This window comes from Watersipora subatra, unplaced genomic scaffold, assembly GCF_963576615.1.
Source record: "Watersipora subatra unplaced genomic scaffold, tzWatSuba1.1 SCAFFOLD_207, whole genome shotgun sequence".
In the NCBI taxonomy this organism is placed as follows: Eukaryota; Metazoa; Bryozoa; class Gymnolaemata; order Cheilostomatida; family Watersiporidae; genus Watersipora; species Watersipora subatra.
The window spans coordinates 19,539-43,168 of NW_027045377.1; the positions used below are offsets into that span (position 1 = coordinate 19,539).

Sequence of the window (23,630 nt, forward strand, 5' to 3'; positions counted from 1 at the left end):
AAACCCCTAAAGAAAAGGGTTACTAGAAAAATGTCTGTCCCCACTTGACTGGTCACCCAGATTGGAGTACCCAGATTGAGAGTACCCGGATTGGGAGTATCCGGATTAGGAGTGCCAAAACTTGGGAGCACCTGGAACCCCCTAGGCGTAGCATTGTTGCAAAGATAATAAAACTATTTTTTCTAGAAGAGAACACGCCAGAAGCACAAAAACAGGTCATAAAAGGGGCCCTAGCACAAAAAGCAGAACCAGAGAGGCATGTGTGTCTAAAAGCAAGTGACTACGGCAGACGTGGGCAAAGTGAGCTAGCTGAAATAGCTATGTCTAAACACGCTAAAAATATAGAGGCTGCCATCCAGGAGGAGGGTATCACATGTTGAGCTTGCCAGCTCAACTAAAATGCTCCACTAAGATCCTCCTCAAACTCAGTTGGTCACGAACGACCCTATCACCCAAAAACAAGTGGGACAATCTGAAGACCAGGTGCGCAAGAAACAGTTGCTACCTGGCATATTTACTCACTTGGGCAGTTGGCGCATTTCAGAGCCGAAGCAGGAATTCACTCCTGGAAAATTAATTTTTACCTCGAGTCCCGAAACAGCTACGAACAGGATGTTGTAATAGCCCCAATGCTCTGTCATGAAGACCTTATCCCATATACAGGTCGCGGAATGGGAGCTTTTATGAAAAACTACAACAGGATAAAAAGATGTTGGCAAGACCACGGTCAGCACGGCCTCCTGTTAGTTTTGTAAGCGTCTAGGCATGTTTTACTGGGTTTTACCCTTCAAATGAATGCATATATAAACAGCACAAACTGTATATCGGGCGGTTGTGTTTGTAGCCTTTTATAACTATTAGACAAGTTTCTTTATCATGATTGCGGAAGGTCTCGCGGACACCATTTGGTATCTGTTCCAAAGACACAAAGTTTATGTTAGCTTAGCAAGGTCTTTGCCAAATTGACATAAGTCTGGTACTTACCAGAATCAATAGTAAGAGGTGGTAATGAACCGGGAGCAACTTTGAAGGTACTTGCACCAGACCATTACACGTACTCGAGTTGGATAGCTAATTTTTATCAGCATAATTGCCAGACAAGACAACACACTTATTGCCATGTTTGTACTAGTTTTTTATTCCATCAACTTAATATTTTGTAAATGACCTTTGTAATCATTTGCTCACAGAAGCTATGACCTCATTGTGAATTATCGTTATTTTGGTGGAAAATGAGACCACAAATTGCAAGCCTCTTTTCTTGTTATTCATGTCTTTTCTCACATGGTAGAAACTGGCACAGCAAACTGTAGTGGATGCAGCGCGTAGAACCACACATTGAAACTGGCAAAACAAACTGAAACATGCGCAGTGCACTGAAATAGCACATTAAAACAGCAAATTAAAAGTGGGAAGACAAAATGAAACTAACAAGATAAACTGAAAATACAATATAAAAAGCTAGGAGGTGTTTTATTCAATTAATATATTTGATGGCCTTTCATGGTTATTTAGGATGATGGAATGAAAATGGGATGACTCCAAAAGCATCCTGATCTCACATACTGGTGAACTTCTAGTTAAGTGGTGAGCCTGTGTTGATATTTTGGCGTCCACAAGGTAGCTATGTTTCTAGCTGTCTAGGAGTTACTAAAATGTATGTTACGTTTGCAGCAACATCTACGGTATGTAATATATTCTGTCAATTCCTTATTGTTATGGTAGTCCACATTGCCTGTTAGTTAGATGAGAAAAACATGCTACATGTATATTCAGACTGACAATGGTTGCAGGTACTCTATAGCTGCCTTAGTTTCAGCAAGAAACTTTCAATCCCTAACAATCCTGCAGAGGTGAATTTAGAGCTCTGCCAGAGACAAGAGAACATGCTTGAGTGGTCTTTACATCGACCTAGTGCTCTCTATGTCAGAGAAAAGGCAGCGTTAATAAACTAGAGTGAGGTCACAAGTACAGGAATTCCTTTCACTGTATACTAAACAAACCTCAAGCTATTACCTTCAGTCAGCTTAATGGATTGTGTAAAAACTACCTGAAGGATTTTTAGCAATCGGGGACTAACTTTTAAAGGTTGACTTGCAACAAAATTCAAATTAGTGATTTAGTATCAAAAGATTGACCATGTCTTACTCTGCTGCGTTGGAAGTGGCAAATATGCTGAAATGTGATTACAAGCTCTTGAAAGCTACAAAATGAACAGTTATCGCAGCCATCACAAAAACGCTGTAGGTTGGAATCCATTTCAAATGGGGCGTAACTGAACGTGACGGCTTCTGTTTACACTTTCATGCAAACTAGTTCGTTGAAATATTTTCACAAATATACTTCACGCATTTAATAAAACCATGTTTGTTGTCCTTACCCGTCTTTTTCGCCGTCATCATAATCGAAAAAATCTTAAAACCTACCGTAAAAAATCTAATTTTTATACCTCAACTCGAAGGAGTGCATATCATTCTCTGATGAACATGAGAGGCCTGTTGGTCCCCTGCGATACTAAAAATTGCTGCAGAAACTGTTCACGCGCTATTTGACAGAAAGTATAGGTCACATGATCAGATTACGACTAGATGATTAGACCAGACTGAAAAGATACTGTAAAGTAGTGAGCATTTATATTTGATACGGGCTTTTTGGTAGAACCTCAAGTACTTGTCATAAACCAGTGCTACGAGAGTTTTATATTGAGCCTTTTATTGGCCTTTAATTTCACGTGATAACATCACATGTCAAAACAATAACCAAAATGTAGGAGTATGACAGACAAATAAAGAGATTTCAAACTACGGCGTTTTCGTAATGGCTGCAATTAACTGTTCGTTTTCAAGCTTTTAAGAGTTTGTGATCGCATTTCGACACATTTTGCATCTACAACACAGCAGAGTAAGACATTGCGAACCTTTTGATACCAAATAACTGTAATGTGAATTTGGTTGCAAGTAGTTGCGGTGTTTCATTATCTTACATTAAAAAGGATTACATAACAGCCATACATATACCTTAGAATAGAACTAGTCAAGCTGTATCATCAATATTCATTCTACATAATTGTTACACAGCAGGTAAAATGGAAAGCGAAAGGTCTGTTACAGGAGCAGACAAATCCATAAGTTATCTAAAGAGGAAGCTGTTATCGCTGACATAGTAGGCCCCTTGAACATGTTTGACTGAGCTGAAGAAAGCTGTGCCTGCTAGGTTGATGAATCGAACTTTCTTAGATTTTATTCTGTGTTCATAGTTGGCCAGGTACTCCCCAATGACGTATATCTGTAACATGATTTAACGTAGACATTTGTGTTTCCAAGGCTATAACAGCGGATATAACCAATTATGCCTTTTTACATACATTTAAGACACTATCAACCCACCAATTCACATATTAAAACTTGATTCTACTCTCACCTCATAACCATCATCCCCCACATTGAACTGAACATAGAACTGTCTGCCAGGGTAAAAGGCCTCTGGGAGAGGATAAATCTCCTCATCTCCCCAATCTCCATTCTTCAGAGTGTTGAGTACAATTTCACCTGCAGAGAGCTTTGCATTATTAGGACACGAACACGCAGCAAGCTGCGCTTCCTAAAGAAGGTGATAGAACCCTGTATGTCAGGCCACACCTAATGGTAATTGGACCTGTATATCAGGCCACACCTCCTGATGGTGATAGAACCCTGTATATCAGGCCACACCTCCTGAAGGTGATAGGACCATCTAAATGTATGCAAGACGACACTTTTACCTTGGTCCCATCTTGGATTAAAGTGCAGAGGATATATCAGGGCCACACCTCCAAATAGCGATTGAACCCTGTATATCAGGCTATTACTTTTTGCTATCACGAATCATTGTTTCACACATTTTTATCGTTTCATCTAGCTATAACATTTGCTTAAAATTTTCTTATGGCATTTTTTACTAGTAAATTAGATTTATGATTAGAATTTATGTTCGTTTCTCACTTGTAGAAAGTGAGGAACATCGATTGATCAATGCTCATTTTCAACTCTCAGAAACAAAGCTTCAAATTGTTGGCTTTGCGTCTTTATTTTTTTGTTAAACATTTATTCATTTTGTAAATTACACTCGCAATTTATCTAACTCTCAAATTGAAAGCTTTCAGTAGATATGCAATAGAACGACGTAGATATAAATGACATTTGTTTTATTGTTACAGGATGTTCATGTGGTTCGCCAGGGAACAGTTGTGTCGGTCTGGAAACTGCCATACATGGGAAAGAGAGACACGAATGTGTGCTGCACGAAACATAATATGTTTTGTTTGAGTTTGCAGCAGTAGATTAATTTGTCCTATTATATGAGGTGAAACTAAGTGAATGGCCACAAATTGTATGGATGGTTTAATAAAAACTTTATGCTGCAGCGAAAATTGCAGTTGGTTTCGCCATATATTCAAACGTAATTTTTTCAAAGATGGCGGTATGCTTATTTTGTTTAGTAGCTAGTCTCCAGTGTGAGTAGTAACTGAGAACTTAGCTGATACAAAGGCCATGATGAAATAAGTTAACTCAACGACCTAATTACCGTAGATCAGCAGAATCGAAGTCGGTATTCAGATGTTTACACAGCATTTAGAGAACGCTAATATGACAAGTTTCTAATTTCCCTTATTTGAGGCGTTTGAGACATTCATAATAATGTATCTGTAGCTAGATTTAAAATTTTATTCTAGCCAACATGAGCAAATGCAAAATAAAATTTAAGACAGTAGAGCCGCTAGTAGGAGCCAATAGTAGGACTAGACTTTTATCGCAATAGCCAATGTGAATATGAGAGATAGAGACAGGTTGTATCACTGGTTACATCATTTTGGGCAAGTCCGGGCATGTTTTTTGGCCTGAGCGTTCTTAGTGTGATCAACTTTTTTCGATTTTAATCTTCAAATATCTTGACAATGACATTGCCTAACACAACAAACAACATATCAACTGATAGACAAAAAAATGCTTTCCTTTGAATGTCAACTCAAATTTGACGCAACCACATCTTTAAGTCACACCTTCTAATGGCGATTGCACCTTGTATATCAGGCAACACCTCCTAATAGCGATTGAACCCTGTATATCAGGCCACACCTCCTAATGGTGATAGAACCCTGTATATCAGGCCGCACCTCCTAATGGTGATAGGACCATCTACATGTATGTAAGACGACACTTTTACCTTGGTCCCATCTTGGATTAAAGTGCAGAGGAATGTCTGTGTGTTTCTCATCCTCATCAGAACTTGATGACGACTCGTCCGGAGTCTTACCTTGAAGGTTGATGCAAATTCTGAAAAAGGACAAATGGAGCTTTAACCAAATATCTAGTCTCAAAACACCTGTTTAGTCATATGTTACCTCCTACAAGGTGTACAAGCTTGTAGGCACCTGTGAGCACATGTACAGTCCTGGCTAATGCTAGATGTCCATATGGCTAGACGCTTTTTGGCGCTTATAGGCGGTCCAAAATATGTTCAGGTGAAATTTGAATATTTACACAGAATGCCTTAAATGCCTTTGCAAAAGGTTTTAGCATTTTGGGCCAAGAATATACTTCAGGCAAAGTCTTGGCAGATTCATGTCTACGACAGAATTGTGACATAGGCAAGTATCTAATAGCATCTTAAACAAATGTACTTTTAGTCTTCAAAACATGAACAGCCACACCCATAACACCTTCTACTGGTTCACTTCGGATTGTTACAATTACTATTGAATATCACATACATACACTAAAACAGTTTTCCAATTTGATTCATTTAGAGTTATCGTCTCATAAACTGTTAACCTGTTAACCGCTGTTTAACCTTTATGTTTACCTTTCTGGATCATCCTTGACGGACCCTATGACTGTAACAATGTCTCCCGACTTCAGACCTGGCACTTTGCGATAGGAGTTGTCTTCCTACAGCAGGTTATCACACTGCATCACTACTTCAGTGAATATGAGTCAAATTTCCAGATCCAAACAAAGAGAGAAAAGTCTACTGATGGTTTACGGATAGAAACGATATGATCAGCACTTACCAAAGAGCCAAGGAATCTAACCTCCAGTACAGACACATTTCCATTAACTGTTAGATGATGAGCATCCTGAACATCACATCGATGATTGTATGTCACATATGGCTCACCATTCACGTACACCTGCAACAGTTGTCAATATATCAAGCACAGGACTAGCTAGTCATGTATACCAGTAATAACTGTCAATAGACTGACATTTGAGTCATCATTAGCAAACACCAGCGACGGCTGTCAAGAAGCTAAATCTCTACAAAAATTGTCATCAACATGCATGACAGACATCACTGGATGCTACCAGATGGAAAGCTCAAAACAAAGAAAGTGTGAGAATTTTAAACGCATGACTAATATCTTGTACATGTATTCTGTCATGGCTAGATACAGGCTTATGTAGCTTTACATATGTTCACACAATTCTAGCTTAACTACAAATGTTGTACATGACAAGCATGTCCCCTGTCTGCAGCAACACAGTAGCTGCTACAAATGTCAATAAAGCCCAGCTTACCGAGTAATAGTCATCTTGCACCTGAATGCCGATCTTGTAGACTTTTCCAGCCTCAAATGGGAAGCCACCTTCTCTCTCCTCATCTCCGTACTCACCACTTAGTCTTGAATTCCTAACCGTTTCTCCTTCATAGAAACGTGGGTTGAAATGGAGTTGTCTTTCCTCATCAGAAGCGTCACACGCCAAGTTGATATCAAACCTTAAATATTAACAAACAATCTAAACAAACACTCAGACCGGAAGACCAAACACTTGCTTCTTATGGTCCAATCATTGATAGGATGTGTCGGTCTGTGAGCTGGGCTCATGTCCCAAGTTGGATATGTGAAATAGGTCAATAGAAGACAGAGACATGTTTATAGAGAAGGTACGACTGGCTACTAGATGCAAGAGGGATATGACCAACCTAGGCTACTCTGCATTGGATATTGAAATAACCCAGTGGCAACAGTTAAGAAGTGTGGTAAGTAATTGGTTAGTCCCACATATACTGTTTCCGTGCTTCGAATTTGTTTGGAGCTGCTTCTACTCCGATTCATTGAAGCGGTAAAATCCAAATGCATTTAATTTCGTTTCTTGCTCATAAAAACGTTCACTGCTGATGAATCCAAATCGATAACACTTGGCTAAGCTCTCCTTAATATAAACGAAATTTTTTTAGATCAAGCATATGGATCACTGCTATGAAAACATTCTACTGCTTCTCTTCTCACTGCTGTTTATGCTAGAGTTTTTACCTTTACATAACATTTACATGTCAAGGATGGGTTGTTCGTACGAGGATGATGAAATAATTATATTTTCTAGCACAACTAGTTAATTACGCAAGAATTGGAAAGTAACATGAATACCTGAAAGTGAGTCTACTTTAATAAGTTTCACTTTGAGGTATACATCACGGATCTTGGAATGATCCATAGTGCAACTCCGAATCATTGAAACAGTCGGGTGCAAGTTCGCCGGCAGCGGGCAACTCCAAAATTATTTGGAGCAAGGAAGCACAGTGATTATGTGGACTGCAGACTATTATGGGAATAAAACTGCTCCAACTTTCCTTCAGAATTTGTTGGATTCATTCTCCTTTGGTTTTATTCTTCTCCGTATTTTTTGAGATGTTCAAACCATGTTTACAATAAAAATAATCTAATTTCTGCCGTCCCTGTGAAAATACAAACAATAATTTTTATTTATATTTGAAAGCAAGAATACTAGATATTTGTTTAACTACTTGGAAATACTTGGTAGGTTTCTGTAGTATTTCGAGTAGGCCTTGAAGGAAATGATTTTCATATCTTGCCTATAAAATGGCACCATACTTTTAATGCACTTTTTATGCTTTAAAGATTACTTTGTTAACTGAAATACATGACAAGTCGTGAGTGGCGCATTCCATAAAGATTTTCATTGTTCGCATTATTCCAACTACGGCTCACCTGTGAAGGTTGTCACAACTATCAGTCGTATTTATCCGATTACACCGACACGCAAGAATTGTCATTAACTATTTGTGTCAAAAAGCAAAAGAACTACACACGCATAGGGTGTCATGATTTTATGGTCATGTTGAAACTGCTGCAGCTAACCTGTGAGGGTTGTCATGAACAGCGACAATCACATTAACCCAGCTGCCAGGAATCAGCTCCTCTGGGATGATGCTGATGTAAAGAGATCCCTAAAAAGTGAACATAAAACTCCCTGTAGTTCAGACATTATATTCTCATCAAGTCAGTCACACAGTACTGAATGAGTATGATGGTACAAGGAAATATTTACATCAGTAGTTAAAGCTTAAATAAAATTTTAGCCTTAGTTGCTTCAATGCTCACATACTGTCAATACTAATAGATACTTACAAAGTATGCTGTGAATTCGACATCGGTTAATTTAGCATCACCATCTATGTAGATATGAGAGACGGAACGGATGTCCACTCTATGGTCGTAATTGCAGAAGTGGGCTCCATTAACATAGACCTAAAGGGGACAGTAGATGGAAGTTTACGCACAATATCCCTATGAGCTGATCATCACTGATTCAACGACGCAGTTAATCAACAATTTTGAGTCATTCACAAGATAACAACAGTAAAAATCCGCAAGTCAAGAGAGTTTTATTACGCAGAAATTTGAATCGAATCCATCATGCTTCAGAAAGATGAAAACAAAACTTGCGGATGATGCGTCAAAAAATGCTGTGCCAGCTATTCTATTTTAATTGTTTTCCAAATTTCAGTCATTCTTCTTTTGATTTGAGCAGTTCAGAATGCACCGCTATGGAGCAGAAATCCTTATCTTTTTGGTAAATCATCCACATCCCTAATCTCCATTGAATCACTTATTCCATGGCAACTCAACGTGTGCACAACTCCAAATCAACATCATAGAGACAGTGATTCACTGGCTACTAAATGACAACATGCAATAGTATGGTGGAAAGGATTAATAGGCCTTCAATGTATCATGCTTTATCTACATATCTATCTACAAGAGCAGGAAGTCTGGGGATGAGGTTTAACCCTTTTGCAGGCAGAGCGACATTGTCGTGTCCCGATACTGACGCCAATGGACAGAGCGACTATTATGTCACCACACGAATGTTTTTTATAAATTTATTTCTGGTTACCTTATTGCGTTTTTTTTATTTAATATTTTTACTAATAGTAAAATAAAATATATTGGTCTATGTTAGCAACCAAAAAATTAGCCATTTTGATAAAAAATCGATCGTTTTTCGCAATACTAAATGAATGAAAAATCTGAAATAAAAACGTATTTGAATAAAATAGAGATTTTTGTTTGTAGCTTGTTTATGCTTCTGTTACTGCTTTCTGAATATTTTCCCAGAGAGCAACAACTTTCTTTTACTGTCATGGCGTCCTCCAAAGGCTATAGGCAAAGGCAAAGATATAGAGGAACAATAATAAGCACATGATGTCAAGACTGTGGTGTAGGCCTCTGCAAGGGCAAATGCTTCCAAAATTAGTATAGCTAGAGAAACACTTATATAAGAATTTGAATTATAAATGTTTACTAGCTGCATTACCCGCCTACAAGAGCAGATTCACGTGCAGCATAAAGTTTATTGAGAGTTGTCTTTCATACTGCAAAACAACTCCAAATATGCTGTCTACTAAATTGTTATCCTGATCAGAGTATGTATGCACATATACATGTCAATGTTGGGGAGAACAATGGAAATCTGCAATGTGTCTTACAGTTAGATGCATGTAAAATCTAGTAAAGATTCTAGATTCATGTGTCTAGATTCATGCATCCGTTCATACCAGTCTATATTTGCAGTTGACGATCGCGCACTTCTGCCACTGAGCACCCGGCTCGGCTGACCAATCTTTTCTCACTTTACCAGTTGACAATCGCGCTTTTGAACTTGCCACGCAATCAATCGGTTCGCACTCGCAATCAATCGGCCCGAGCGCCTCGCAGTCAATCGGCCTGAGCGCCTCCCAATCAATCGCCTTGCACTCTCCTTGCAATCAATTGTCTCGCACTCGCCTTGCAATCACCTCTCACTCGCCTTGCAATCTCCTCTCAATCGCCTTGCAATCACCTCTCACTCGCCTTGAAATCAATCACCTTGCACTTGCAACCAATCGTCTCACAACCAATCGCCTCGCACTCGCCAACTCATTCATCCGGAAAGCCGCGCCTGGAGACTCTCGCTGTACTCGGGGCGAAAAAGGTTTCCCGCGCATCCTCGAGTGACGCCATGGTCCAAAGCCTAGCTGTGCTACCCGGCGCTGCCCGGGTAGTAAAAAAAGTCTTTGCACACATAATTTATTTATTATTTAACATATAACAACATTTGCCATTCTAACTTTCAAGCTACATATCATGAAGGAAGTGTTTTGTGTAGTTGAAATAAATTAAGAGAGAAAATAAAACAATTGTAAAGGTTTTCAAACTTTTTCAAACAACTACAACTTTCAAACTTCATATCATGAGGAAAAGGTTTTGTGCAGGACAACTGATTTAAAAATAAATAAAACAACTGTAAATGTTTTCAGACCAATGTAAATTTAAAATTTCATAACTTTCAGCGACCTATATCTTTTGATAACGTATAGTGGAACCTCAGTTCTCAAACATAATCAGTTCCAGAAGTTTGAGATCCGAAACAATTTTTCCCATTAAAATAATGTAAATTTTAATCCCCTTCAAGGCGAGAAAACAACTTCGGTAAAGTATTTTTTCCACATTTTACACCATAAGCTGTACTTGTGCCTGGGAAATAAAAAATTCTTTGCTCAGAAAATCTATTTGTATTTAACATATATAACATTTGCCATTCTAACATTGAAACTACATAGGTAACATGAGAAAACATGACAGGAAAACATGATGAAAACATGAAACTTATCGTGAGAAAAGTGTTTTGTGTAGTTGAAATAATTTAAGACAAATAAAAAACAACTGTAAAGTTTATCAAACTTTGTCAAACAACTGTAACTTTTAAACTTAATATCATGAGGAAAAAGGTTTTCTGCCGGTCTAATAAATTAAAAAAATAAAACAATTGTAAAAGGAATTAGATGTAAATTTCAAATAATTAGCAAGTAATAGCTAGATTAAGTCAGTTTTGCAACAATTACAATAAAAGATAATACGGTAATGATACAATTAATACAAACTGAGAAAACAAAACAAAAATTGTGAATACGTTGAATTAATAGTAGCAACTAGCAATAGATATACAGTCAAGGTGTTAGTACATATACAGGCAAACTAGCAAAAGATTTACAGTCAAGGTGTCGATACATATACAGGCAAACTAGCAATAGATTTACAGTCAAGGTGATAATACATATACAGGCAAACTAGCAATAGATTTACAGTCAAGGTGATGATACGTATACAGGCAAACTAGCAATAGATTTACAGTCAAAGGGTTGATACATATGCAGGCAAACTAGCAATAGTTTTACAGTCAAGGTGTTGATACATATACAGGCAACCTAGCAATAGATATACAGTCAAGGTGTTGATACATATACAGGCAAACTAGTAATAGATTTACAGTCAAGGTGATGATACATATACGGGCAAACTAGCAATAGATTGACAGTCAAAGGGTTGATACATATCCAGGCAAACTAGCAATAGATTTACAGTCAAGGTGCCGATACATATACAGGCAAACTAGCAATAAATCTATAGTCAAGGGGTTAATACATATACAGGCAAACTAGCAATAGATTTACAGTCAAGATGTTGATACATATAAAGGCAAACTAGCAATAGATTTCCAATCAAGGGGTTGATACATATACAGGCAACCATGCAGTAGATTTATAGTCAAGGGGTTCATACATATACAGGCAAACTAGCAATAGATTTACAGTCAAGGTGTTGATACGTATACAAGCAAACTAGCAATAGATTTACAGTCAAGGTGTTGATACATATACAGGCAAACTAGCAATAGATTTAGAGTCAAGGTGTTGATACCTATACAGGCAAACTAGCAATAAATATACAATCGAGGTGTTAATACATATGCAGGCAAACTAGCAATAGATTTAGAGTCAAGGGGTTAATACATATACAGGCAAACTAGCAATAGATTTATAGTCAAGGTGTCGATACATACACAGGCAAACTAGCAATAGATTTACAGTCAAAGGGTTGATACATATACAGGCAAACTAGCAATAGATTTGCAGTCAAGGGGTTAATACATATACAGGCAAACTAGCAATAGATAAACAGTCAAGGAATTAATACATATACAAGCAACCTAGCAATAGATTTCCAATCAAGGGGTTGATACATATACAGGCAAACTAGCAATATATTTACAGTCAAAGGGTTGATACATATACAGGCAAACTAGCAATAGATTTGCAGTCAAGGGGTTAATACATATACACGCAAACTAGCAAAAGATTTATAGTCAAGGTGTCGATACATACACAGGCAAACTAGCAATAGATTTACAGTCAAGGTGTTGATACATATACAGGCAAACTAGCAATAGATATACAGTCAAGGTGTTGATACATATGCAGGCAAACTAGCAATAGATTTAGAGTCAAGGTCTTGATACATATACAGGCAAACTAGCAATAGATATACAGTCAAGGTGTTAATACATATACAAGCAACCTAGCAATAGATTTCCAATCAAGAAGTTGATACATATACAGGCAAACTAGCAATAGATTCACAGTCAAGGTGTTGATACATATACAGGCAAACTAGCAACAGATTCACAGTCAAGGTATTAATACATATACAAGCAATCTAGCAATAGATTTCCAATCAAGGGGTTGATACATATACAGGCAAATGAGCAATAGATTTACAGTCAAAGGGTTGATACATATACAGGCAAACTAGCAATAGATTTGCAGTCAAGGGGTTAATACATATACAGGCAAACTAGCAATAGATTTATAGTCAAGGTGTCGATACATACACAGGCAAACTAGCAATAGATTTACAGTCAAAGGGTTGATACATATACAGGCAAACTAGCAATAGATTTACAGTCAAGGGGTTAATACATATACAGGCAAACTAGCAATAGATTTATAGTCAAGGTGTCGATACATACACAGGCAAACTAGCAATAGATTTACAGTCAAAGGGTTGATACATATACAGGCAAACTAGCAATAGATTTGCAGTCAAGGGGTTAATACATATACAGGCAAACTAGCAATAGATAAACAGTCAAGGAATTAATACATATACAAGCAACCTAGCAATAGATTTCCAATCAAGGGGTTGATACATATACAGGCAAACTAGCAATATATTTACAGTCAAAGGGTTGATACATATACAGGCAAACTAGCAATAGATTTGCAGTCAAGGGGTTAATACATATACACGCAAACTAGCAAAAGATTTATAGTCAAGGTGTCGATACATACACAGGCAAACTAGCAATAGATTTACAGTCAAGGTGTTGATACATATACAGGCAAACTAGCAATAGATATACAGTCAAGGTGTTGATACATATGCAGGCAAACTAGCAATAGATTTAGAGTCAAGGTCTTGATACATATACAGGCAAACTAGCAATAGATATACAGTCAAGGTGTTAATACATATACAAGCAACCTAGCAATAGATTTCCAATCAAGAAGTTGATACATATACAGGCAAACTAGCAATAGATTCACAGTCAAGGTGTTGATACATATACAGGCAAACTAGCAACAGATTCACAGTCAAGGTATTAATACATATACAAGCAATCTAGCAATAGATTTCCAATCAAGGGGTTGATACATATACAGGCAAATGAGCAATAGATTTACAGTCAAAGGGTTGATACATATACAGGCAAACTAGCAATAGATTTGCAGTCAAGGGGTTAATACATATACAGGCAAACTAGCAATAGATTTATAGTCAAGGTGTCGATACATACACAGGCAAACTAGCAATAGATTTACAGTCAAAGGGTTGATACATATACAGGCAAACTAGCAATAGATTTGCAGTCAAGGGGTTAATACATATACAGGCAAACTAGCAATAGATAAACAGTCAAGGAATTAATACATATACAAGCAACCTAGCAATAGATTTCCAATCAAGGGGTTGATACATATACAGGCAAACTAGCAATATATTTACAGTCAAAGGGTTGATACATATACAGGCAAACTAGCAATAGATTTGCAGTCAAGGGGTTAATACATATACACGCAAACTAGCAATAGATTTATAGTCAAGGTGTTGATACATACACAGGCAAACTAGCAATAGATTTACAGTCAAGGTGTTGATACATATACAGGCAAACTAGCAATAGATATACAGTCAAGGTGTTGATACATATGCAGGCAAACTAGCAATAGATTTAGAGTCAAGGTCTGATACATATACAGGCAAACTAGCAATAGATATACAGTCAAGGTGTTAATACATATACAAGCAACCTAGCAATAGATTTCCAATCAAGGGGTTGATACATATACAGGCAACCATGCAGTAGATTTATAGTCAAGGGGTTCATACATATACAGGCAAACTAGCAATAGATTTACAGTCAAGGTGTTGATACGTATACAAGCAAACTAGCAATAGATTTACTGTCAAGGGGTTGATACATATCCAAGCAAACTAGCAATAGATTTACAGTCAAGGTGTTGATACATATACAGGCAAACTAGCAATAGATTTACAGTCAAGGGGTTAATACATATACAAGCGAACTAGCAATAGATTTATAGTCAAGGTGTTGATAAAGATATAAGCAAACTAGCAATAGACTTACAGTCAATGGGTTGATACATATACAGGCAAACTAGCAATAGATTTACAGTCAAGGTGTTGATACATATACAGGCAAACTAGCAATAGATTTAGAGTCAAGGTGTTGATACCTATACAGGCAAACTAGCAATAAATATACAATCGAGGTGTTAATACATATACAAGCAACCTAGCAATAGATATAGAGTCAAGGTGTTGATACATATACAGGCAAACTAGCAATATATTTACAGTCAAGGGGTTGATACATATGCAGGCAAACTAGCATCAGATTTACAGTCAAGGTGTTGATACATATACAGGCAAACTAGCAATAAATTTACAGTCAAGGTGTTGATACGTATACAGGCAAACTAGCAATATATATACAGTCAAGGGGTTGATACATATACAAGCAAACTAGCAATAGATATAGTCAAGGTGTTAATATATATATAGGCAAACTAGCAATAGATATACAGTCAAGGTGTTGATACATATACAGGCAAACTAGCAATAGATATACAGTCAAGGTGTTAATACATATACAAGCAAACTAGCAATAGATTTACAGTCAAGGTGTTGAAAACTATACAGGCCAACTAGCAATAGGCATACAGTCAAGGTGTTAATACATATACAACCACACTAGCAATAGATATACAGTCAAGGTGTTGATACATATACAGGCAAACTAGCAATAGATTTAGAGTCAAGGTCTTGATACATATACAGGCAAACTAGCAATAGATATACAGTCAAGGTGTTAATACATATACAAGCGACATAGCAATAGATATACAGTCAAGGGGTTGACACATATACATGCAACCTAGCAGTAGATTTATAGTCAAGGGGTTCATACATATACAGGCAAACTAGCAATAGATTTACAGTCAAAGGGTTGATACATATACAGGCAAACTAGCAATAGATTTACAGTCAAGGGGTTAATACATATACAAGCAAACTAGCAATAGATTTACAGAGCCATAGAGATCAAGCAGCTAAAATATGTTTAGATTTATGAATTCAGCGTAATTTTATAGATATATAGATGAATATCACAACTTCTTGCTATTGCTTGCTATGAGCAATGATATACAGCCGTCCCCCAGCCTGAGTATATTTCACAGCGGCTTGCCATTTTACTTCTAATAATGCATTTCTCCCATTGCAGGGGAGAGATATAAACATAACCTTTTCCTTTCATTATTGCTGTTTGTTGTACATAATAACATCCAGTACATTACAGCTACCATTGCAGTTCTCCTATTGCACTGCAGTGTTATTCGACTGCTAATATTGCATTTCTCAACCGGCAGTACCCTTTCTTTTTCAATTATCACTTTGGTAGTGGGCTGCATGACGGGGAATCTCTAGTATATAAATAAAAAAAATTTTAAATATAACAAAATATGAATACAAATTATTCTTGCTTTAACTAGAGCTGTTAAGAAAATTCAAATCCTTAGCCAAGCCCCACAAACTATTTTATTAGGTTTACTCTATTCACTAGGTTGTGCAACCTGCTCTTTTTTAGACTGTTTAAAAGACTTTTAAATACTTTTGTTTCAAAACAAAAGTTTTTGAAACCTAGAGCAACCAACTAGGCTTACAATGATGAAGCAATGTTTCTTTTTTATGGTACTTGGGATCAGACTTGCCAACCCAAGAGTGGGGCAATGCGTGAGATTTAATTTTGGGGCAATTGATGTATCAATGACAGCATATATAAAATGTTGGAAATGGGGGCAAAAATCTCACGCATTTCTCACGCATTTCCATTTTTTCTTTGGGGCGATTGCGTGAGTCTCACGCCCAATGCGTGAGAGTTGGCAGGTATGCTTGGGATTCTCCAATTCCAATCAATTTAGTTTGGGCTGTCATCGTACAATTAAACTTATGCTTACTTACAGTTGAGCCTAAACTTGTGTATAGTTATATTTATACAAATAGATGCCAGTTAAAAAAATATCCGTACATTTTAACTACCTGCCCTCATAACTTGTGATAGTGTTCTTCATAGTCGGTTCGGAATGGAAAACGCGTGGGGAATATTTAGAGGTTTCAACGCGGCCGCCAGCGCATTTATCATAAAAAGCTCAAATGGAGTCGCTTATAATAGTTTATTTGTTGAGAACTCGTTCGAAAAAATAATACAGGACGTACACATGTATTGGCTGATCATTATAATAGACCATTTTCTTCGAGTACTTTTTCAGAACAAAAACGTAACTCTCACTAGAGAACTGTCACCCCCCCCTCCTACCGGTATACGTTAGACAATGCTACTAATAGAACAATGTGTCTCAAAACCTATCGGAAATTTTATTACCTAACTGCTTGGAACTTGTCATTCACGGGAGTTTCTTAAGAAAGACTTTTTTGCAGCTGACGTTTGGAGGCGGGAAAGTTAATATAAATTAGTGTTACCGTTCGCCGGCCAATCATGGCAGGTTGTTCAGTCGAGAGGATACCTATTTCGTAATTGTCGTCACCAGGCGGGAAATTCTATAATAGACATACGCGAGCATTGATAATAGGAACATTATAGCAACTACATGTATTTCAAATTAAGAGGAAGATTATTTTGGCGATTTCCCTAGCTTATAAGGCTATGATTCCACTACAAGATACGCACAAAAATCAAGTGCATGCAACCTCTGCTTGCTGCAGAGGTTGTAACTACTTTTACAGAGTTGTTTCTCCTCCAAAAATACCATATGTCATCTTTTAAGGGGTTGTTTCTCCAGAAGAAAACTTCAAGTAAATTCTGTTTTGGCTTTTTATTGAAAATTATTGTATTATTACTGCTGACGGTGATCACTGATAAATCATACCTCACATACACAATATCAAAATCTTTATGCTTTTGCTGGTGCAGTAAATACATCCATTTACTAAATAGATTTGTATTCTAGATGCTATCTTTATTTGAAGTTCAGAACCCTTCAGTAAACAGAACCATTCGCATGCAGTATAGAGCACACTCACACAAAAGTAACTTTAAAATTTTTTGTTTTAAAAATTGTCTCAAAATAAAATTAGTTAAACCTAAAAAATTTATAACAATTCACATGAACACAATAGAGCTTTTACATTGTTTGCGATAAATAATGAAACTATGAAGGGGTGGTGATGTAACTAACAAAAAATAGGAAAAGTTAGGTAGCATATAGTGTAAAGCTATTCACATATCATTCAGTTTCATTTTTTATATAAAGCTGACTCATATTTCGATGATAATATAATATGTATGAATAGAAAGATGCCGATTAGAATTCCACCAGAGTTTGCACTAATAACTCTTTAGATTTCGTAACAATTATTACAATTTCATAATCATATACACTTGGTTATAATTACACAGAATATTCATACAAAATCTAGTATAGCATATGAACATTATGCTTTGTAATTGTCAAGATCTAAAATTCAAACAAAATTTCAAAGAACATGAGCTAAACACATCAACAGTGACGGGGGTCCTCCCATGTTTTGTGACGATTCTGACGACCCGACGACAGGGATATTTAAAAAGTGACAGACGAGACGACCATTTACCAATGTAGGTGACGAGGATTGCGTAAATAGGATTACTAAAGGTACGGCTGCGCGTAACGAATTTTTCGTTGGTTCGGAGTTCTGGCCGAAACCACGAAAAACGCAGAATTAATCGGTCAAAATTCACAGAAATATTATTTGAGCTGTGCATGCCCACCGAGTTCGTCGACGAACGCTTTTAACAGATTAAACAAATTATTAGCGAGCACGATTCTAGCAGCTTTAGCAATTAGTATAGTCCAAGACACGTACCGTGACACACAATAAAAATACGAAAGCATTTTAACATAGAACACACGATGTAACTGTCTAAGTCGCGCTATTATTAGTTAGCAAACACGACTTTAGCAAATTTTAAGATATATGTAGTCCGAAAACATAATGCGACACACTAAAAAATTATTACAGAAAGTTATCATAGTAAATACGATGCAACTGACTTGTTTGCGCTAGAGATGTCGACATTCTCTACCACAAAACTTTTGCTGCTAAAAAGGAAATATAATTAAAAAATAAACAAATTGTAGCTATAGCGTCCAAACAATAAATACATTCAATAACGCAATCTAAGCAGTTGCATCGTGTGTACTATGTTGATTTGCACTTATACTTTTACTATTGTGTGTCATTATACGTCTCTTGGACTATACTAATTGCGAAAGCTGCTGAGATCGTGCTCGCTAGCACGATTCTAGCAGCGCAGAATAATTCTGTGTGTTTCAATCATTTCGTGATTTTGGTTAAAACCAACGGAAATTTTGTTACGTGTTGCCGTACCGTTACTAACTTATTATTTGTTCATAAATCACCACGGTCAACCGAAACTTCACTAGTTTTGGTTTGAAGCATCTGGCCCAGCATTTATAGACTACCAAATAATTAAAGCAATGAAATGCCACGACATTGACAGCAAATCCGTTTCCAAGTCTGTGACTGACAGTGATTATTAAAGGCAATCTCGGTCTATTTTCAGTACAAGAAATATGGTCAGGTATAATTGCAGTGGCTCAAAACCTGGTCAGTTTCTGGGTCGTTTTGTAGGGGTGGAGCTTAATCCGGAAATGCAAAAGCTTTAAAGTTAGTCGAACCACTGCAAACGTTTAGTTGTTGAGAAATCGAGTAGTTATCTTTTTGTTTAACAAAATATCACGTAAGCATCTTTTTCAAGCAAATTTTTAATTACAAATATGAGTTTTTTTAGCAAAATAACATAGAGTATTTACATAGCTGTTTATCGTGGTACCTTGTGGAAAACATATTGTAAAATATGACTATTGATTACCACAATAAAGATTGCTCATATATATATCGTAGTTTTTTCTTGTTAAGAATAAATGGTAACATGCTCACAAAACGGAAAAAATCTTCTCAAAAATACACCATTAATTATTTGTATTCGTTTATATTTGAAAAATAGTTTTATACTTTTTAATATGAATACACTTTTGTAAAGCGGTATTACATAAAATATTGAAAAGTTACGATTAGTCTAGTCTACTATATTATCTCATTCGCGCCCGGATGGGTGCATTATAGAGATGTCATTATGTACCAGTATTTTTTTTTCCTATGAGACAAACAAATAAACGACTTGATTAAATCAATAAGACAATTAATTATGCAAGTTAAACAAGTCAATAAAGACAGAAAATAAGGGGTTTTTGGTCTATTATAAGACGATTGCTTCAAGAGAGCAATCGGATAACGGATGATTAGAGAAAATATGCAAAAACAAAAACTATTTGATTGAGTCAACAAGACGAGCAAGGAAACTAGTTAATCTAGTCAAGAAACTCAAGCAAAATATTTATATATATTTGTTTGTTGCTTGCATTAATAACACGATTTAAGTAAAACGATACAAGCAAGCAAGCCAACAAGTCGACAAGGCAGGCATACAGACAGGGACCTCTCAAGGATAAGTGTGATATTAGGTATTACAAGAGGGGCCTGCAACTGTAATTGCTGACAAGGCATTGGACCCAGAAGCACTCATTGTTAAGATGCGATTAAAATACCAATATTTGGCCACATCACATGAGATTGCCTTTCTGATCAATCCCTTTCGTGTTCGACTTGTTGTGTTAAAAAGTACGTGGTTTTTAATATCGATGGCTATATTATCACTAAGAATTCTATTAAGCATACTTATATCTATATCTGACCTACGGTCTTCTAAAGTAGGCCAGTTTAAAATGTTCATATTCTGGGAAATTGGGTCTTTCCATTTAATTTTGTAAGCCAATCTGAAGGATTTTCTATTTATACTCTCTAACTTGCTAATATGCTTTGCTTGATGAGGAGACCATGCGCACGAAGCATATTCTAGTATAGGTCTACATATAGATTTGTATGCCTGTGATCTTGTTTTACTAGATGCTCTGTTTAATGCACTCATTAACATATATAAGGTAGAGGTAGCTTTTTAGCTACGTACTGAACATGGTCATCATTATTTAGTTTTCTATCTATGTTAATGCCCAAGTACTTTATCGTTGATACTTGCTGTATGTCTTTCCCATTTAATGAATATACTGTGCTAATAGGATCAGTTCTTGATATAGACAAGTGTTCACATTTACCAACATTAAAATTCATCTGCCAGTCTTTTGACCATTTCTCCAGGTTTTTAAGATCTTCCTGAAGATGACATTGATCTTGTTTATTTTTGATTGTGTGATAAAGCAAAGAATCGTCAGCAAATAATCTGAGTTGGGCATGTTTGATCACATGTTGATCATGTTCGATTATGTTCTGAACAAATAAAATGCACATTAAAACGGTTGTCCACTTTGTTACCATTCTGAGAGCCTAAAATGATTCTATTTTATTTCACTGTAAATATTAGTATTAGCATCTCGTTAGGCATTAATTGTAAAAATGAAGGCAACAGAAGACATCAGTTTCTTATCTTTACTGTATTTGCTGCAAGCACACACTTTTTTAACAACTAACTTTATATTACTACCAAGTCTCAACTGTAGCACATTTTGAAACAATGACAGTATGTAGCTACCTAAGGAACAACCATTTAATTGTGTATTTCAAATTTTATTTGAACTTGTTACTACAATGGTGCGCTGTCAGTAGCACCGCCAGGCCTAGGCTGTATCTCATCTGTTTGGTTCACAAAAAGTGTAGGAGAGGAGGCAAGGTACAGCAAGTTTTTGTAGTCTTCTGCAATGCAGGGCAGTTATATTTTCGGACTAGACAGCCTGCCTGTGATCAGTAGTCCTCAGTAGTCAGAGTCGCTTACTGCTTGCAATTTGTTTTAAAAAATTAATTGAAATGCACTGCATATTCATATTGCTTCGACCCTAAAAGAAGACCTCAGTGGGTCATCATGTATTTATAACTGACTTTTGGTATTCATCATTTCATCTTCTATATAGGCCTACCTACAGGCCTCTCGTGCCTGTGCCTGTAGTCGGCAATCATGTCGGTAGGTTATCGAAGCCTCGATAGCTGAATGACATGATCGCTGATGACAGTCAACTTCTACGAGGAGCCTGAGGGCCTACCAAATATATTTTTCAATTGCAGTGCATTTAAGCATTATGCCGCTCCTTCTTGCCCCATTGTTAGACGAGGCTGAGCAAGCCATCAAAGCCCATGAAATCGAATATGGCAACAAGTTTTACACAAACCATGAGGACGGCATATTCAACAAGCATGAAAGACTTTTTCAAGGTAATCTCATATCCTTAAAGCACTTTTTCTCCACTGCTTAATTTGTGATCTTGTGTTGAAAATGAACATTTTATACCTCGGATAATTTAGTGTAACCTTGATTGTAAAATGTAGGCCTATGCTTGGTTGTTGTGCAATAGAAGTACATGTCAATAGTAGCTTATATGTTTTTATGCTGCAGTTTTATGAAGCCCTTTTTGGTTTGTTTTTATACCATGTGATCTATGACGTCACAGGCCCTACTTGAAGCAGAGTTGACACAATTTTCATCAATTCACTAGCAACTCACACTGGATACACACCATCTACCTCTCAGCAATAAAAGATTACTCTCTATAGACACTCAACTCTTAAGCTTAATTTGACGAAGTGGATATTCGTGTATATACAGATATGCAGTGGATTACAATCAAGCTTATAGTGCAGCCTTGATCAGAAGATATACATGGGCTTCAGTGTACAAGCATTGGCATGCAATTGAAATGACATTAAAAATCATTGTATATATTAATAACTACAATCAAGCAAGCAATAAATGTATCAAGCATCATATACATGCAGCAGTTAGTTCCCGATTGAGTGTTAGCAATCAAGTAAGGCTAAAAACCTACAACGTCTTCAGCCAATGAATCTAAAAAATCTGTACCATGTTTCTTAATTTTAAAATTTTATCTCCTCTAATTTAGCAAGGTGAAGATATTTGGAGAGGTAAGAACGTCATTCATGACAGTCAAGGCTATTTATGTATGTATGACCAATGATATACAGCTCCCAAGGATAGCCGACGGCTATCATATGGGCGGGGTTTAATGATGGAGCTCTATTAGGATTGTGCTAGCCTGGGTTTCAAAGCAAACACAACTCTCGCGGGGCAGTCGCGTTGCCTTGTTAGGTTTTAGAAAACACGAATCGCTGTTATCGTTTCATTAGCTTATTCAGCCAGTAGACCCCGCAGGTCACAATAGCAAACATTGAATTTCTGCAATGTAGGGGTAATACCTAACCAAAATAATGTATCTATTCAAAATAAAACATTTCAAATTACCTACTTTTAGTAATTTTAAAATTAGTGAAGGTCGTAGTATATGCCTAAAGTTGAATATAATTACCCGAACAACGGCATTTTTTTTCTAGTTTTTGATTAATATTTTGCCACCCCTAATATAAAATGACAAAGTCTTTCATCGGTTTCACATTGTTTTACCTTGCCAATAAGATGGGAAAGCAGGCAAAGCTGTGCAGTGTAGTTTTCATACTCAAAATCTAAATGCAAAACCGAATTTGAGCTATTTTACGATTGTGACTATTAATATCACGAATGCTTGTGAATGGCAACTGACTGATCATAACGGCGACAATATTGAGATACTATATTTATTTGACAACAAAATGAATTCAACAGATAAGTAAAATAACCACTATAGTTCATAATATTCGTAAATTTACAAGGTGCTTTGCTTTATTCAGCATATTTATTTGTTCGGGTGCCGTGTTCGTGTTAATCCCAACAGAGCTTCATCATTAAACCCCGCCCATATGAGTGCCGTCGGCTATCCTTGGGGGCTGTATATCATTGGTATGACGA

General features: G+C 36.6%; 1 protein-coding gene across 1 annotated transcript; it reads right to left on the reverse strand.

Moving 5' to 3' along the window:
* Positions 1–3,129: 3,129 nt before the first annotated feature.
* Positions 3,130–21,793, reverse strand: LOC137410395 (32 kDa beta-galactoside-binding lectin lec-3-like). Its single transcript, XM_068095821.1, has 9 exons — positions 21,758–21,793; positions 8,411–8,530; positions 8,141–8,229; positions 6,558–6,756; positions 6,050–6,169; positions 5,842–5,927; positions 5,203–5,312; positions 3,421–3,548; positions 3,130–3,285 (listed from the first exon to the last, which is right to left on the reverse strand). Exons 1-9 carry the CDS (start codon positions 21,791–21,793, stop codon positions 3,130–3,132), a joined length of 1,044 nt encoding a protein of 347 aa, XP_067951922.1.
* Positions 21,794–23,630: the final 1,837 nt, after the last annotated feature.

Coding starts and splice junctions, on each gene's coding strand:
- LOC137410395 (XM_068095821.1), bottom strand. CDS start 21,793: ATGATTGCCGACTACAGGCACAGGCACGAGAGGCCT. Junction 8,230..8,410: donor TCGAATTCACAGCATACTTT/GTAAGTATCTAT, acceptor TTCACTTTTTAG/GGATCTCTTTACATCAGCAT. Junction 5,313..5,841: donor GTCAAGGATGATCCAGAAAG/GTAAACATAAAG, acceptor GTCCTTTTTCAG/AATTTGCATCAACCTTCAAG.